A 19,311-nucleotide genomic window follows, 5' to 3' on the forward strand; every position below is an offset into this window, starting at 1 on the left:
ACACCACAGAATAATCTTTGTAGAAATTATCTATGCACTAAATTTATCTTTACAATCAATGTTGGGTAAGGCTTTCCTAGTCGCTGATTATGAATAAGCAGGTCTTGGTAAAATATGAGAAAACTGGGCCCAACTACCAAATAATCTCTGAGACTGAAAAAATTCCATTTTAAATCAATTTCTACAAAAATATATAACCTATTTTGTCCTTAAGTTATTCACAATACTACCCTATAATTTTATAAAAGACTGTGTAGAAAGATTTCCACCTAAGATCTTTTGCTTTACATTTCTACCTGAGTTCTAACCTTTTCTTTTAGTTCTAACCTTGAGTCTTTTCCTTGTGATAAAGTGAAACTAAATAAGTTAAACTGAACAAGGATGGGATTATAAGACAAATTAAAATAGAATATTAAAATACAGATTTCAGATTTTACCCAAAAGAAATCTTTAAAAATATAATATGAACACTATTAATAAATAATTTCCATAATAGAGTATCTTAGTTTGTCCAAAAAATAAACTTTGAAACAAGGTTTCAACATCAAGAGGCTTATTTGGGAGGTAATCCCAGGAAACAGTGATAAAGGAACAGGAAGTGATACAGAGAAGAGAGGAAATAAAAAATATGTATTAGAGTTTCCTGCTATGAGCAGTGATGACCAGTCTTTCTGGGAATTCTAGACAACAGTCAAAAATGCCTGAGACTATCACCAGAAAGATGACAAAGCTAGAATAATCATCCTCCAACTCCCATCCATCACTGGCTGAAGGCTGCTCCCAGGGCATTATCTTCTGCTCTGTGTATAGCTGAAAAAAATTCAAGGCAGAATCACAGGTGCTTGCAGGACACTTTATATATGGGCTACAACGATGAGAGACAAATATCTGCCACAAAGTCTCACCATCAGTTAAGACTCACATACCAAATTATTTAAATTTCATTTTTGTCATTGTCCTATTACACAGAAGTAGTACACTGTAATGATGTAATAAGCAGCAGAGTAGATTTTTGAGATCTTAAAGAAAACCACCCATCAGAGAAATGGAAATACAGAGTTAGGGAAGTATCCAAACCACACAACAAAAAGAATCTACTTTTACACAAATTAATCGAAATACGCATTTCTATGAATAATTTCCATTTTAATTAAACTTACAAAACCCCATTGCTTTTTAAATTCAACAGATTATTATAAGCCACCAACACCAAAAACAAAATCCAGAATGTGGAACAGTATCTGAAATATGCAGAACTGGAAATAAAAACCAACTTCGTGTCCTAGCTTTGCTACTAAATGGCTATACAAACTTAAGAAAGTCATGCAATTTGTGAGTCTCTGGTACCTCATCAGTAAAATGAAGGTAAAAATGTCTGGTCAATATATTACATAAATAAGGTGGAGAGACTCCTAGAAGTCATATTATTTGATTCACATTAATAAAGAAATAAACTCTGTTTTAGAAAGGGGCAGTGACTTTTCAGCAAAGAAGCAGCAACTCACCCACAAAGTTGAAAATGGATTCTAGTCCAGTGCTTCTAGCATTCCAGTGTCTTTCTTCTTTAGAGTTGACTAGAAATGCCATTGGTCATGAGGCTAATGTACATTTTAATTATCTTTTAAATATTTTGCAACACCATTAGGTTATGGTACACACTACAGGACACGGCTTAAAAATTACCTAGGAATCATGAGCCAATGGTTTCACATTTACCAAATCACTTACACTGTCACTCATTTCATTTCATTTGGCATTACACAGAGAGACTAGGAACACTCGATTCGGCCCTCTTTTAAATCAGTGAGGAGGTAGATTTTCACAATTAAAACCCAAAAATAGAGGGGCTGGGGTTGCAACTCAGTGGTAGAGTGATCACCTAGTATGTGTGAGGCACTGGGTTCAATCCTCAGCACCACATAAATATAAAATAAAGATATTGTGTCAACCTAAAACTAAAAAAAAAAATATTAAAAAACCCGAAAATAGAAAAACTTCAATTAAAACTCAGGGGTGCTCAACCACTGAGCACTACATCCCCAGCCCTATTTTGTATTTTATTTATAGACAGGGTCTCACTGAATTGCTTAGTGCCTCACTTCTGCTGAGGCTGACTTTGAACTCACAATCCTCCTGCTTCAGCCTCCCAAGCCACTGGGATTACAGGCGTGCACCACCACGACCAGCATTTAAGATATTTTACATGAAAATTGTCACTTGCTCTCCTTGCTTCAACATTCAATTCAATGAAACTGAACAAACACCAATTGAATGTCTACTTATTAATCAGATTCAAAAGAATACATTTTAAAAGGAAAAAAATTCTCAGAAAAAATTCCATTTATAAAAAAGTTAAGTTAAAAATACCTTTATTTTTTTTAGAAACTCACAAAACTCAGTCAATATGATCTGCTGTTTTAGTTTTCATCTTGTTTTAGCACTTTTTACTTAAATGTATATAACATCACATCAGGTAAATAACTCAGAATATCATGGTCAGAAAAAATAAAATATTCTTCAGAAGTTTACATTGACAGATTTAAGATCAGAACTCAGGTCCTCCTTATAGTTGAATACATTTGGCCTTTAGTAGCTTTTTTTTTTTTATTTTAATAATGGCCCATGTATATTCACTTTGGTTTCATTATTAGGATGACAGGGAAATATGACTACGTCAAATAGTTACAAACTTAACTTTGCAGTATGAAGTGTGCACTTGAACATCATTTATAATTTATAATAAGAAACCAATTGCATTATATTATGGCTTTCAAAAAAACTGGCTTTTTTTCCCCATTATTTTCATAGTGTGATGACCAAAACTCTGAATGTGCAAGCATACCTCTGCACATCCACACATGAAGAATAATCTAATACATCTAGGTTAAACCACTCTGGAATCCACAGAAAACCCTGGAATAAATGACAAATCTGAAACACTAAAGTTCTTCACATAGTAGTAATGAACTTGTAGAGATAAGATAGGCAAACAAAATCCACCCAAAATAGCAACCTTAAGGAGGCAGAGGTCTCAGTTATCACTATTACCTGAGGGAGCATCTATAAGAATGTGAAGCATGGTCACTAATGATGGCATGCCATACACCACTCAGTCATACATGCAGGTTGTGTGCTGAGAGTAACAGAAAAACAACAGGAAAAACTTTATCTGCCAGCTGATTTGGTTTTCCTCCAAATATTCTGACACCAAGACACAAAAACAGTTACTTTTTTCAGTACCCTTTTCTGCTACTGATATGGCTGTGTTTTAGACTGAAGAAGCACCTGTTTAAGAAAGTAGCCACTTATTCAAAGATCAATTTAAATTTATATTAGAAAATAGCCAGAACTTTGTTTTCTATCTAAATGTTTTAACTAAAACAAATGAACTAATTGATCTAAGGCTCTACCATCAAGTGATAATCATCTTTTCAACTTATAATCTGTTCAAAGTTAGTGATAAGTAATTAAAATTATTTTTTATTTAAAAATAATTTAAGTTTTATACAAGAGATAAATTCTATTTTTAAAAAATCATTTCTTTATTAGTTGTAGATGGACACGATACCTTTATTTTATTTATTTATTTTTTTAAATGTGAAGCTGAGGATCGAATCCAGTGCCTCATACATGCTAGGCAAGCGCACTACCACTGAGCCACAACCCCAACCCCTGGTAAATTCCATTTTATTTGTACTAATTTCATTAGCTTGGTGATATATAATAGTAATTATTAAAGTTATAAGCATCTATAAAATATCTTCAGGTGATATTGAAGTTTTATTAGTTCTACTTTGAGAATTCTACTTTGAGAATCACTCACCTAGCTTTTGTCTGAATATTTCCAATGATTTATGAGGACAGAGCCAATTTTCATTACTAGAAATCCTCATATAGAATATTATATGTGGAACCAGAAACCATTATTTTTTACTCCTAATTTTCTACCTATAAAACACAATGATTCTATTCCTCTTATATTTGACTATCATTGAAACATCTAAAGAAATCCCCCTCTCCTTAAACTTATCTTCTCCAACATAAATATCACAAATTTCTTCAACTACATCCTACTCTTCACATAGGCCTTCATCATTTTGGTTGCTTCTGTACTGACACTCCAGTTCATAGTGGTCCTCTTACTATGTGGCACTTACAATTTAACCTAATAGGATACAATTTTTAGTCTAAACAGCAGTATGCATGTGACTTCTATGACTGTTAACACTTTACATTAGGTTTTTCAACAACTATATCACAGCTATTCCCAGGTGCCACTTTATATACTAGATACTATCACTTGATGAGGTATGTGTTTTCCTCTCAGTAATACTGAATAAATGAGAAGGTAACAATGTAGTAATTGTTTTTATCAACTTAACGTTATTCAAGTTAAATTACTCTCCTTTATTGTGAGTTTAAGACATTCCTTAATAGTGTGAGGGGTGGGGGATGGGGGTCATTGTTTAAATAAAATGATAGAAGATAGTAGTTATTTTTCCAAAAGTCTACATAGCAAAATAAACTCTCACATTTCATAGTTTTTTTAAAAATATTGGTCTAGTGTCCTAAAATACTCAGGTAGATCAAAAGGTACATTTGATCTATCCTTTGCTATCATCTAGGTAGCCAAAATTTAAATAATTTAAAGAATTTGCAACAGGTTAAGGATGTAGCTCATCAGTAGTATATGTACTTTATCATGCACAAGTACTGGGTTCAACCCCCAGAACCAAAATAAAAAATAAAGAATTTGTAACAATCTCCACTGATCCCTCCTTTTGATTAATAAGTCAGCAAAGTATACTCAATGGATTTTAGCAAATAAAGACATCGTTTTCCATACTGGGTTCCATTTGCCTTTGTGATCATAACACTCAAATACAATTAGACTGCATCAACTCAAAACATGGTTGAAAAGAATAAACTTAAAATAACTTGTTGCAGTTTCGATTTTTAGCTAATTTTGAACAACAAACAAACTACAATCTAGGACAACAGGTAGCAAATTATGGTCTGCAGGCCAATCCCGTGCACCATTATTATGTAAATAAAGTTTTATTAAAATATATTCACATTTGTTTGACTACATTTTGTCTATGGCTAGTTTTGTACTACAATGGCAAAGGAGAGGAGTTGTACCTAGAGACCATAGAGCCTGTGAAGCCTAAAATATTTACTATCTGATCCTTTACAGGAAACATCTGCCAACCCCTAATCTAGGGGAATGAACTATTTGCTTCCAAGGCAAAATTTGAGATCTAGAACAATAACTATTAACTAGTTCAGGAAACCAATATTCACATTAAAATATGTAAATGTAAACACTAGAACATCTGGCTAGTTCTTTATTCTACTCTGTACAAGATTTAACATCACCCAAGAAGACTGAGCACTTACCTGATTACTGACCTAATCTTTAACATATATTTCTCAAGGACCCACTAGTGGGACAGTAAAGAATCCATGAGTATTCTGCTCTGTGAAATTTATGGTTAAAAAAAAGCTGCTGCCAACAACTCAAAAATACATAATAAAGAAGCAACTGTACAGAACTACTAATAATTTCCTTTACATCTTAAATTTGAAATATAAAAAAAATTTTAAAGGCACTTAAAATAGGAAAGCTTAAGATCAACAATTTAGGTAATATTAACTGCATTAAAAATGCAAATTAATTTCCCTTTTAAGTTAAAGAACAAGATTTTCATTTTCACCTACATAGAGTTGAAGTCAAAAGATAATTCCTCTGATCTAATTCAATCATGTAGCTATTTAACATATATGACAACAGAATCTATTAAAAATGAAATAACAACATCAAAGTACTTTGAGACACCTCCATGTTTTACAGATGTGAAAATTCCAATGTGACATGAAATAGTTGAGAAAGCTAACGAGGGGCAGAGATGAAACTAAAACCCAACATTCAACTATCAGTTTGGAATTCCTTCTACTTCATAATTAGATAGAAAAGATATGCTCATGTTCCACAAAAGGGTGGAGTAAGATTGAAATATTCTAGATTTAAAAGTGCAGGACTGTTAACGCCACTCAACCTCAGCAATCCTCTTGTCTTTTTTAAAATCAATCAACTATAAAAGTACAGAAGAGTAAGTGATCAACTAGGAAGCAATTTTTAGTAAAATAATATAAAATAAAATTGAAGAAACATCCAATTAGTCTCTTTACAAATTGTCAAAGATCAAAAAAATTATGTTTGTGAAGGGGCACCACAATGGGTACCCAATGCTGCTAATTTGGTACAATCTTTCTGAAGGGTAATTTGGCAATGTTTTAAAAAGTCTAAGAAGTTATTACTATGTAAACTATTTATTCTATTCCTATAACTATATCCTAGAGACCAAGTCTAATATAGAACTTGAATTTTATACATAAGGATGTCCATCCCACTATAAAATTGTGAAAGATTAGAAACAACCTAACACCCAAAGAGAGAACTGGTTATAGCATTTTCATAGAACACAACAGAATATTAGCCAATCATGTTTAAAAAACCATTTACAAAGACAGGAGTAGGTGCTTATGATATGATGTTAGGCTATAAAAAACAGGGTAAACAACTATATGGTCAGCAATATCTTAATTTTGCTATTATACACCCATACAAACACATATACACACATTCATACATGTAAATAGCATAGACAAATACTAAAAGAAAACACAGAAAAATATTAACAGTATTATCTCTGGGCCGTAAAATTACAGATTATATTTCCTTTTCTTTACACTTCTCAATATTTTCCAAATTTTCTAAAATGCTTATGTGTTTCTATGATATTCAGAAAACATTCTTTTAAAAAATCATTCTGTACTCAATTTGGAAACTTTTAAAATGTATATTAAACAAAAAATAAATATTTATGGTTCTCAAAAGTATATCTAAATAATGAAAAACAAATCACTAATGTGGAAAACTACAATTTCTACACATATATAGGTGCATAATTTTGAATCCAAAAGGTAATGGTATTTTATTTCATTCTTGAATTTAGGGAGTTGATATTTAATAAATGAGAATGCAAATCTTTAAGTACAATTGGTGCAAGGAATCTAAAATTGCTATATTTTGGCATAACACTGAAGATATAAGCACTCTGCAATATAATGTGGATACCCAATGTTGTGCTAAAATAAGTATAATACAGAACATGAATGGTAGCTAAATTTTTTTTTCAGTGAGTGAATAAATTACTTTTTTATTTCCTTAAAGTATCTAGAATTTGTCTGTGTTAAAAGAAAGAAATACAACACCATACCATAATTTTAGTTGGAAGAACTGCACCAAAAATTACAACAACAAAAATTGTAAAAGTTTAAGTCCAGTGGGTTTTTGTTGTTATTATTGATATTGTTAATGATTTCTTACTAAAAATTCAAGTAAAAGGGTCAAATTGATTAAAACACTACAAAAGTATAGCAGTGTATGGTTTGAAATGATTTGAAAATCACTAACACCACTTTTCAATGTTTCCTCATTTGCAGACTGTCAAACATGATCTTTGAAGTAAAGGACTACAGATATGTTCTTTCACCAATCGTGGAATTATTTTCTATTACAATATAGTAATGACATAAAGGGATGTCACACACAAAAAGACAAATGAATGTAATTTTAAAAGTTAACTTTAAAATTATATAACTCTCATTTCTGTGATTTAAAAAATATCACATAAATATGTAAAATATAAAATACATCCTAATATATTTTTACATAAGAGCTGGGGATTACCATATTTAACAATTCTGAGATGGAATTAATAAAAAACAATTTTCATATACCACAGAGCAATAAGTTTAAATCAGACTATTTTGAGTTGTGTAGCCCTTTATTAGCAACTAAAATAGAAGGTATCTGTTGTACAATACGGGTAGTAATTGTCTATAACTGGAGATTTATTATATTCTAATACAGATCATTTATAAATGCAATTTCTTTATTAAAAAGCTTCCACCCCTTTTTGTTTGTTTGTGTACAATTTGCAAAACTATTCTGAAAGCGGAATATATGTGCACAAGTCTGCAAAGAGTGCAAATTTAGGATATGGTAAATGCTTTACAAGTTACTTTCAAAAATCTGTCTGCCACAACTGGGCCTTACATTGTCACCTTTTATAATCAAAATATTTTTGATTCCAGCCTTCCTTCCACTGCCCAAAACTATAAAGCATTTTTTAATGAACTGAAATTAAGAAGGACTACACCTACTAGAAAAGAGAAGAAAGTTCTATTAGTTTGAGGTTTCAGAATCCCCCCCCAAACCAGAACCAATATCTTGGTAGAGGCTAGGCTGGGACCCCAGACAGAGTATGAGTATGTGCAGGTGGCATCCCTGAGGATTCAGAGCTTCAGTGGACTGTGAGTGCTCCAGCTGCATAACTCACGGAACTGTCTTGCCAGTTTCTACACTGGCTTGACTGGGCATAATTCAAAAAGGAAAAGCTCATATTCATTCCATTCTTCTGGAGCTCTGTGATAGCCTAGGGGATAAAAAAAATCTTGGTTATGACAGACATCATATAGGACATCATATAAAAAAAGTGAGCACTCTGAATGTACTAATAGTTTGATGTTTTCATATTGTGAGTGAAGCTTAGACTTCTTAAATTTCTCTCATTGCCTGATATTAAATTGGAAAAAAAATGAGGACTGCTTATTTCTTTCTCTCAAAGAAACTCTTCAGTTTCTTGAAAATTAAATATCAGTCATGATCCACTTTACTTTTCTCCATAATTAATAAAACCACTTTTTTTCAAAGCTGCAATATATTTATCACTAGTCTCAGAACAAATTCTTGGCCACTTCTTTCTTTCTTTTTTTTTTTTTTTAAGATTATTTATTTATTTTTTAGTTTTCGGCAGACACAACCTCTTTATTTGTATGTAGTGCTGAGGATCGAACCCAGGCCGCATGCATGCCAGGCAAGGGCGCTTCCACTGAGCCACAGCCCCAGCCCTCCACTTCTTTCTTAATATATTGGAGGTCTGCTTTTGTCTAATTTTGACTAAATTTAAATCATATACAAATCAAGTTCCAGATCTAAGAAGTATGCTAAAATTTTTATTTTAAATGTAGACTGGGTTCATCATATAATTTATAAATTTTTCTTCATTCAATTCAGAATTTAGGAAATTAGTGCAGTTTATTCTAGCTTAAGCTTCAGAAATTAGTTTTAAGTTCTTGACAGCTTTTCTTTTGGTCAATCCATACTTATTATGAGAAAACATCTTCCTAAAAACCCACATTAGCTTTCAAATCATATTAGAGAACACTAACTTTAAGGTCTTACCCTAGACTATTCTGGACTATATTACCTGCTCCATTATTTCTCTACCTTTCCAAGCAAATGAGCCCACTCTTACTTCTTGAGTATATCTCTTCTCTCTTATTTCTGAACCCACTATGTTCCAAGTTTTCAATTCTGTGTACATAATAAATATTCAATTATTTCAAAATTACCGTGATATATTTGTTGCTCAATTTAAGTTTTTATAGGGTTCTACATTGGGGCAATAGGATAATAGGTTAAATTTTCTTTCAGAAAGTCCATACTATTTATTTATTAGGGGAAATTAATGTTAAATATATTTCTAAAACCCAGCTAACCAAAACTTCTGCCTCCTATCATCTTTTAAATTAAATAAGCATTATCATTTTTTGTTTTTAAAGACAAAACACACATGTTCTTGATAATTAAACATCAGTCATCATCCACCTTGCTTCTTTCTATAATTAATAAAACTAGTTTTTTAAAAAGCCACAAGACATTTATTGCTGTTCTCTAAACCAAATCTTGGCCACTTCCATCTTAATATGTTGGAGTCTGTTCTTTTTATCTGACTTTAATTTGAAATGTACACAAAAGAGCAGGAGCTTTCACTTATTTTTTATAATCTAGGACATTAAAAACTAAAAATTAATATCTTTTGTAAAGTCATTTTACCTTATATTTATAAAGAACCTGTTGGAATCAACAGAGAGTCAAGAGAAGATATGACTCTCTAAACAACTTCCTCTATTTAATAGAAAAGTAGTTTATTGTTTTGTACTTAACAAAGTAGTGATGTATATCCCACTGATAAATTTATTCAACTAACCAAAGAACAGAAATCCAAAATTATGTTAAAGGTACTAAGAAAAACAATAACTACATGTACATAAAACAAATGATGATATGATATATCACCATGATGATGACATATTTTGAAACATGACAGGATCGAATATTTTAAGTCAAGGCTTCCTAAGGTTATTCACATTTAAAAAGCTTCCTAAGGATACTCACATTTAATAACACCCCAATGGGATGTCTTCCACATATAGTATTATGGTATTTCTTCAAGTAATTGCTAAAAGATACAGGATCTAATTGTTCTATAATACTCATTCCCTAAAAAGAAGAAGAAGAAAAAGAAAAAGGACAAAATTTATTATTTCCTAATTATATTTTAAAACTTAAGACTTAAACATGATTCTTTTTTCAATTTAGGAGACACAAGGAAAATATATTAAATTATGCTTATAAAAATACCAAACTCATTCGTCAATTATAATCTTATTGTAATTAACTCTATTGATAGAAAGTTTTTAATTCCAGTTCATTTTCTTTAACCTCCAGGTATGTTTCTAAACCACCACTGCCAGTTGTCGTTTAGTTCATAATCCTCACACATTTCAATATTTAATATTTTTCTTATATAAAAAAATTTACAAAAGTAAATTTGCTGAAAATGTTCACATAAAGATATAAAATTAAAACTGAGCAAAGTAGCACATGAATGAAGTCCCAGCTATGTGGGAGGATGAGGCAGGAGGATCACTTGAACCCAAGGAGCCAGAGTCTAGCCTGGGTAACCCTGACTCAAAAACCTTAAAAGAAAAAAAAAATCTAAAATTAAATTTACTTATTTTGACTTATGACTGTTGAAAATGTCAGATTCTTCCTGTCACTGGCATGAAAAATCAAAAGTTAATTATAATTTAACTATTTCTATTTCTGTAACATATATAATCAATGTGTATAAAGTATTTTAAATTATCAGCAATCATCTAGGTACCTGATAAAAAGAAAATACCACAAACTAAGAAAATCATTAACAAATTTAAAATTCAAAAGGTTGAGGGCTTTTAGTAACACAAGTCTCTTATGAACCAGTTTTAAAAAGGAAAACTTTTTATCTCTTTATACTTTAAACCAGAATGCTTTATTTTCAAGATTTTAATTTGGAATTCTTTAGACTACTATTAAAACCACCACCATGACTTGAACACTTGTGTTGTTCATACTAAATTCTATATTCTCTAAATACATTCAAATAACATATTTATATTTCATTAATTTAGAACAACCTTAACTCACTAAGTCAGGCAGAAAAAAACTAAATCACTGTTTCTCACTAATTTTTCACTAGTTACTTTCTTATTATTTTGTTTTACAGATCCAACACTTTACATCTGTATTCAATAAACTGGATTAATCCTCTGGGAGAAATGTAAATGATGGTTTAGCTAAAGATTTAATTGGTATACTCTATATGATTTTTTAAATTTTGATTTCATGTTTTCACAAAACAAGTACAGTATAGAAAGCACAGACATGTAAACAGCCATAAAAAAAGATTCACCTCAAAAAAATCAGCAGATGACATACAAATTTTGTAGAGGGAGCTTCAAGAATTAATTTTAAAAAGAAGCTATTTTCAGAATATATTCATGTCCTTCACACATTATCAATTTTTCTAAAAATATAACACACAGAAGCATACACATGTATAATGAACTATGAGTTGCTTGCACATCAATCAGCCAATTTCAGATCTGTCCACAACCAGTTTTTACTGCTAAGTTCGTTTTCCCTTGACAACCACAGAGCTTCCGGGACAACAATGACATCTGAGAGAACTACAAACTAACTTAAAAGTTAAACCTAAGACAAGCAATTAATATAATTCTGGTAATAAAAACAATCACATCATATACTTTCTAAACTAAGAAGTAGTAATACAGAGATGGAATTACAAATCTCTTCCATAAATATGGATAATTAAGATACAACTCTCCTAGAGATGAAAAACTGAGGCATAAAAAGATCCTAGATCTTTTTCATTGATTACTCTGACTCATTACACCATATAACAAGAGTCATACTAAAACATCTTTAAACATTTTCACATAGCGAAAATTGGTATGTAAGAGAACTTTCAATGCTCCTGATTGAAGTCTAGGACAGCTTACCTTAAATAGAATTCACTCATTAATAAATTATGTGGCACTGAAATTCCAACATACATTTTAATATTAAATTCACCAGACACATTTGGAACAAATCCATTACATTATATACTGATTTGAATTTAAAAAGAAGAAAACTAATGATTACACTTGTAGTGGAAAAAGAATTCCAGGTATCTGACCGAGATACCCTTATACAGAAAGATAAAAAGGGTTATAAATATAGAGAAGACCTACTAAATAAAAAGTTCAAAATGAAGATAAATTGGTTAAATTACAACAGGGAAAAATAAAAACTTGAGATAATAAAAACTGAGGAACTAAACGTATTAAAATTTTAATTTCTTACACTGTTATATATCTACCAGAGCAAGAATCAATTTCTATTACATTCAAATCGCTGACAAATGTGATGATTTAACAGGTATACCATTAAAGGAGGAATACAAATAATTACAGGTATTCTCATAGGTGAACCTCCTCAATTAAAAAATTTGTGAAGTATGCAAACAAAAGCAATGATGATAAAACTGTGAAATGGAACACCCAATGCTTAATACAGAATACTGACAAACATGTGTATATAAATTATGTTTGCTATTCATAACTATGAAACTACTAGTACACCAAGATTCCAAGAAAATAAAAATGCTAGTATAAAGGGCTTCCCTAACTATGCTGATTTAACATTCCTATTCCTAAAAATATTAGAAGGCAGGATTTAAAGTCCAGGCGACAATCTCCCAGATCCTAACACAGTAAAAGCTTGATTGTTCACATAAACTAATATGGAATATGAAATGAGAAACTGTCCTTTCAGCTTTAGTTAAAAAATACACATTATAAACACCAACAGCCTATCCACAAAGAGTATAAAATAGTATGGAATTTAGCAGTTTTATCAAGAAATTTTCAAAATTAAAGTTAACTCCCTAACTTTGATCACAGGAAGAATGAATTTACAATTTTGCTGACTCTCCAAGTATCAGGTAAAAGCCTGTGATGTTAAGTCCCAAGTGACAATCCAAAATTGAATAGGCAGTAATAACTGGAGAGAACTGCAAATTCAGGACTCTCAAGAAAACAAATACTGTCCCATTTATCTACATTTAATAAAACAGCTATTTAAAAATTATTACTCAAGTAACAGAGTAGCAAATGTTTTAAAGACAATCAAGAAATAAGAATAAAAATTATGTATTTTAATAATGACAACATAATTAAACATCATTCATTATTATTAGAACTGTAAACTCATTTTAAAGTAGAGCTATACATTCATGTTTGAGAATGAATACACATTTAGGGACAAGGAAATATTCTAATTTCTTCAAGAGACATCAAGAGGGCTGAGGATGTGGCTCAAGTGGTAGCGCGCCTGCCTGGCATGCGTGCGGCCCGGGTTCGATCCTCAGCACCACATACAAACAAAGATGTTGTGTCCGCCAAAAACTAAAAAAAATAAATATTAAAAATTCTCTCTTCTCTCTCTCTCTCTCTCTCTCTCTCTCTCTCTCTCTCTCTCCTCTCTCACTCTCTCTTTAAAAAAAAAAAAAAAAAAAAAAAGAGACATCAAGATAAAATCTTAGTGAAAATATTCTATGGGAAAAAAGCAACATATTAACAAACCACTATCATAGAGATAATATCATAAAACCTACTAAAGAAGGTATTAGTATTAAGTTTAAGAGAAAGAAGCATGATTGGGCAACTATCAACAATTTTCTTCCAAAACAGTAAGAAAAGGAAGAAAATTATCTGACTTTCAAAGTAACAAATAAATTTGGAAAGAAAATAAGTTATAATGGATGACTACAAGAACATTTTCATATTCTCCCTGTCAAATCATAATTTGCCAATGTCCTGAATAAAACTTTGGTGTAGGCCAAAAAAGTCATACAGTTAAAATAACATATGACTATTTATTTAAAATGTGTAAGTAAGCATAATATTGTAAATAATCTAAAATTCAAAAGTTAAGGTCACTATAACTATGGAAATTGCAAAATGCTAATTACCAAAAAATAAATCCTAAGCAAAAATAAATTAAAAGACTTTCAGTATCTAACTCTCTTATACTATGACTTCTTACCCTTTCCCACTACATTCGGAAGATATATTTTGTTTTCATATATGTATGTCTTTGTTTCTGCATAATTTCTGAGATATCCAAGTGTTTTCATTTATGTTTTATGTACCTCTTATATATAGCCTGAAGGCAATTTTATACAATACTTTTAGTGTGCCTGCCTTTTGACTGTGACCCATCACATGAGATCAATGTGTGAAATTTTCCATTTGTGGCATGCTGGCCACAAAGTTTTAGATTTTGGAACATTTCAGATTTTTGATTTTTGAATTAGAGATACCCAAATGTTGTCAAAATTCAAAATTGCTAACATTTTGGTAAAACTTACACAAAGAACTATCTAACTATATTTTCTCTGAAAAAAAATAGATACAGGAACTAAGATACTGGTTCTCAAATGAATTTACTTATTTATAACAAAATAGCCTCTGGGAAAAGGAATATGCAAAAGTATATTCCCCATCTACTTACACAAAACAATTAAAGACAATACATTATATAAGTCTGCCTAATGGTCAATATACACAGATATTTGTATAAACACACATAAGGTATATCTAGAGCTATCCACTACTTTGATACATATATTCTAACTCCCAGAATTGACTTATAAGTTGAATTAACAGTATACTAATACAAGAACAGAACACACTTTTGAGACATTTTAAAATTCTAAATATAAATTAAAATATTTCAATAAGCAAATCACAAAAATCAACTCCACAACAAATGTTAAATCAAATATTAAATTCAAGCATATTAATTTGAAACAAATACCCAAATTATTTATTCTGAATTTATACTCCAGACTATTTAAATAAAAATTTCTGAACATCTAATTTTGGACATCTAAAGTTAATCAGATGCAGACTTAGAAGTCAACCTGAGACTTAACTGAAAGATACAAGCTGTAGATCCTTACTGATTCTACTACATATAATTTATACCTTTGAGTTGAAAAAAAAAAATCTAAGCTAAGCAGAAACAGCAACAATTTCCTAAGAAGTTATAAGAAAAATGCCAATGGGTAAATGTTACATTTTTGTTTTGCTTCACAGTAGGAAACTATCTTGCTGATCAGGTATGTGCCGAATATAAACAGAGCTAATTCCTTTAAATTGTCAGTAAAGACAAAAAACAAAGAGTTAAAAAAAAGTGTTAAAAAGGGATGTTTATGAAACAGAGTAACAAAGATCATTATCAAATGTGACCTCAATTTCAGTATTCCAAAGGATGAAGATGTATATTCAGTGACTTCAGAGCCCTAGGTAAACCAATGTTTAGGGGAAAACATCTTTGTGCTAAAAGAATGCTTTTCAATGATTTACAAATTTTTACATTTGCAAAATTATGTGTTGCCCAGTCCACCTAATTACTCAAATGATTTAAAAGCTAAATAGAAAACAAGGGAAGAGAAGATGAATAGAAAATTGTGTTTTGTTTTTTGGTATGGGGATTGAACACAGGGGCACTCAACCACTGAGCCACATCCCCAGCCCTACTTTGGATTTTATTTGGTCTCACTGAGTTGTTTAGGACCTCCCTTTTGCTGAGGCTAGCTTTGAACTCACAATCCTCCTGCCTCAGCCTCTAGAAGCCACTGTGTGCCACCGTGCCAGCTAGAAAATTTTTGTTATAGTTTTAACAGATCAGGAGCCACAGTAGGCCAGTTCAAATTCACCTATAGAATAAAATTGCTTGCCATACACTATTAAATGGGGATTTTCAGGGGCGGTTATGGACAACATTTCAAAAAAGTTCCAAAGGTAATTTCAGTTTGATTCAGGTGATTTCAGGGTTGAAACTGCTATCTCACTTCTGCCCTGGCTTTAGTTACCATTGGCATGTTAAGACCTCCGAAACTTACATCTCTAGTCCTGATCCCTTCTGTGAGCTTCAAACCAGTACATACAACCTATTAGCAAACCCCTGTTGACTTTTTTCTAAAAGATCTCAACTCTATCTAATTTTTTTCCTTTTTTCAGAGTGGGCAGGGGTGCAGGGGTCCATCTCTACAAAACACCACCCCAGATGAAGTTATTATTTTCCTAAAATGTTGCCAATGACCTATTGTCACTCCTTATCTTCCTGTAAAATCTACTCTCCACACAACCAGAGTGACCTTTAATATCATATAAATTACATCACTGCACTCACTACTGTGTAATAAATTTCTTACTTTTAATTATAAAGCCCCATAGTATCTGATCCTTACCTACTTCTTCTATCACTATTTGTACCACTCGTCATCTTATTCCCTATACCCCTGAAGACTGGCTCTTTCTCTTTTCTTTTAACACACCAACCTCTGTCCCATCTTAAGGGCAGGTTGCACAAGCAGGTTCTTCTGTCATTAATGCTCTTCCCTCTGATGTCCATTTGATTTGTTCCTTCTTATCATTCAGATCTCGCGTTAGTGTTCCTCCTCAGAGGAGGCCTTCTCCAACCACTCAATCTAAAGCAGTCTCAAATCATTTACTGTTTCAAAAATTCCTTAACATTTTTTGTACAGCATACTTCACCACCTACAACCATGTTAGAATAATCTCCCTTTAACTGCAGTTTTGCTTTCCAGTTTCAATTTTCTGTGGTCAAAGGCAGTCTGAAAATACTAAATTGATAATTCCATAAACAAACAATTCAAGCTTTAAATAACTTTTATTATAGTATATCTTTATAATAGTCCTTGTGTGTGTTTGTGTGTGTTGCTAAGAAATGAACCACACATTGTACATGCTAGGCAAGTACTCTACCACTAAGCTACATTCCCAGCCCTACCCCTGTTTATTATTGTTGTTGTTAATCTCTTTTCCTAATTTATAAAAATTAAACATTATCACTGATATGTACAGATAGAAAAAAGAAACTTTGTATATTCAGTTTGATACTATCTCCAGTTTCAGGCAACCACTGGGCCACTGGGGGTGGGTCTTAAATATTATCACCTGTGACCAAGGGAGGGGGGCCTACTATATATAATTTCCTTACCTTTTTTTTTTTTTTTTTTGTAGTTGTAGGTGGACAGCATGTCTTTATTTTATCTGTGTAGTTTTTTATGTGGTGCAAAGGATTGAACCAAGTGCATCCCACACCCAAGGCAAATACTCTGCCATTGAGCTACAGCCCCAGCCCCACATTTCTTTTTTAAAATATTTGTTTCCTCCAATTAGAATAAAAGTTCTATTCTTTGACAGCATAGGCTACATTTGCTTCCTCTACTAGTGCCTCAGACTATAAATGCATTGAAGAAATAATCAATAAAATGAAAATCCAAATGCCTACTTGACTGGTATTTCCACTTGGATATCATAAAGGAAATAACAATACAACATATCCCTAATACAATTTATGACCTTCCTGACCATAAAAATTTTGGTCCTCTCTTCTTGTGCTTTTATTAAGTGAAGAGAACCATTCAACCAGCATCATGGCTAAAGATTTTAGAGTCATCCTCAACACATCCTTCAAACTACCAAGTTCAATCCATCTCCAAGTTCTGTCATTTTTCTCTTAAATATGCAGCATATCTCCACTTCTATACCTCTCTTCCACCATCACAATCCCACTCATTATCTAAATTATCATTATTTCTCATCTGAACTACCTAATTGGTCAGCACATATCTTCTCTGACTTCCCCCAACCCATTTGCTATAATGTAGTCATATGATCTTTTCAAAGACAATCTGATTTTCTCACTTCCCCACTCAAAATCCTTCAAATAGGCTATTCTAGAATCTTCAGTTTCATTTTTCATCTTCCCTTCCACCCATTTATTCATCTCTTTATTCAAGAAATATATATACTGAGCTCCCACTGGCAGACACTAGGATACAAAATCGACAAGTCCCTATTCTCATGAAGCTTATACCCTATTATAGGGGTCGCAGGTACCAAACAAAATAACAAATAGTAAAGTCAAGTACATAATAAGTACTGAGGAGAAATTTTAAGCTGGTAAGGTATAAAAATAACTGTTTATCTAAAGACCATAATGAAAAATTGTGCATATTTTTGGTTGTCCCAATAATCAAAAGATACTATCAGATTCTGTGAAATTCTAGGAATGCTGATACAAGACAGTTCCATACATAAAGAATTATTCTCCATCCATAAAACTCTGACATGTTTATTTAGGCTAAATACATGCTTCATTACCTGCATCTTAATTTCATTTTTATATATCAACAGAAAAAGTTTTACAAAATTGAACCATCATATAAAGTTAAGGACTGTACTTTATTTTATTTACAAAGTTTACTAACTTACCATTTTGGAAAATCAAGTCACCCAACAATGTCACATAGTAATTTGAGTAACAAACATAACACCTGTGTAAATTTGTATTTATTGTTGTTGAATTAATGACACAATGCATGGCATCCAACTACTTCATTGTGTCTTCTAATATAGTTGTGTATTTGAAAAAATATATTAATTTATCAGAAATTACTTCCCTTTATTTCACTTTCATATCACAGTTAGGATACTCATGTTTTTTAAACTGTATATGTATATAGAAAGATTTTCGTTCATTTAAAAAAATAGTAAGCACTTTATGTTCTTATCACTCTTCTAAGCCCTTCCTGACAAAAATATAATAAGTAAACTGTTTAGTTTCTTACAAGAAAATGCAAAATTGCATAGGTAGACAGGGACTGCTGGAAGGGTATGACACAGAATGCAAAATTAAATATGGTGAGCCAGAATACCCTACTATGAAGGCTAAGAGTAAAGCAAAGACTTGAGGTAAGTAAATGAAACAAGAGCAAAAAGGGCAAAAGTCACTAAGCTAAATGCATACATGGCATTCTTAAAAAAATAGTAAGGTGGGGCTGGGGTCGTAGCTCAGTGGTAAAGCACTTCCCTAGCAAGTGTGAAGCACTGGGTTCGATCCTCAGCACCACATAAAAATAAAATAAAATAAAGGTATTGTGTTCATCTACAACTAAAAATTTATATTAAAAA

The 19,311-nt window shown here is 31.6% G+C and overlaps 1 protein-coding gene across 1 annotated transcript in view; it reads right to left on the reverse strand.

The window, feature by feature from the left end:
• Positions 1-2,578: 2,578 nt before the first annotated feature.
• Positions 2,579-19,311, reverse strand: part of Memo1 (mediator of cell motility 1) — a 117,744-nt gene continuing 101,011 nt past the window's right edge. Inside the window, exons 8-9 of the mRNA XM_026385916.2 lie at positions 10,310-10,414; positions 2,579-8,504 (exon numbers count right to left, since the gene is read on the reverse strand). Of these exons, the coding sequence (XP_026241701.1) occupies positions 8,373-8,504; positions 10,310-10,414 (237 nt within the window). The 3' untranslated portion in view covers positions 2,579-8,372. The remainder of the gene's footprint in view (positions 8,505-10,309; positions 10,415-19,311) is intronic.

Source organism: Urocitellus parryii, chromosome 12, assembly GCF_045843805.1.
Source record: "Urocitellus parryii isolate mUroPar1 chromosome 12, mUroPar1.hap1, whole genome shotgun sequence".
In the NCBI taxonomy this organism is placed as follows: Eukaryota; Metazoa; Chordata; class Mammalia; order Rodentia; family Sciuridae; genus Urocitellus; species Urocitellus parryii.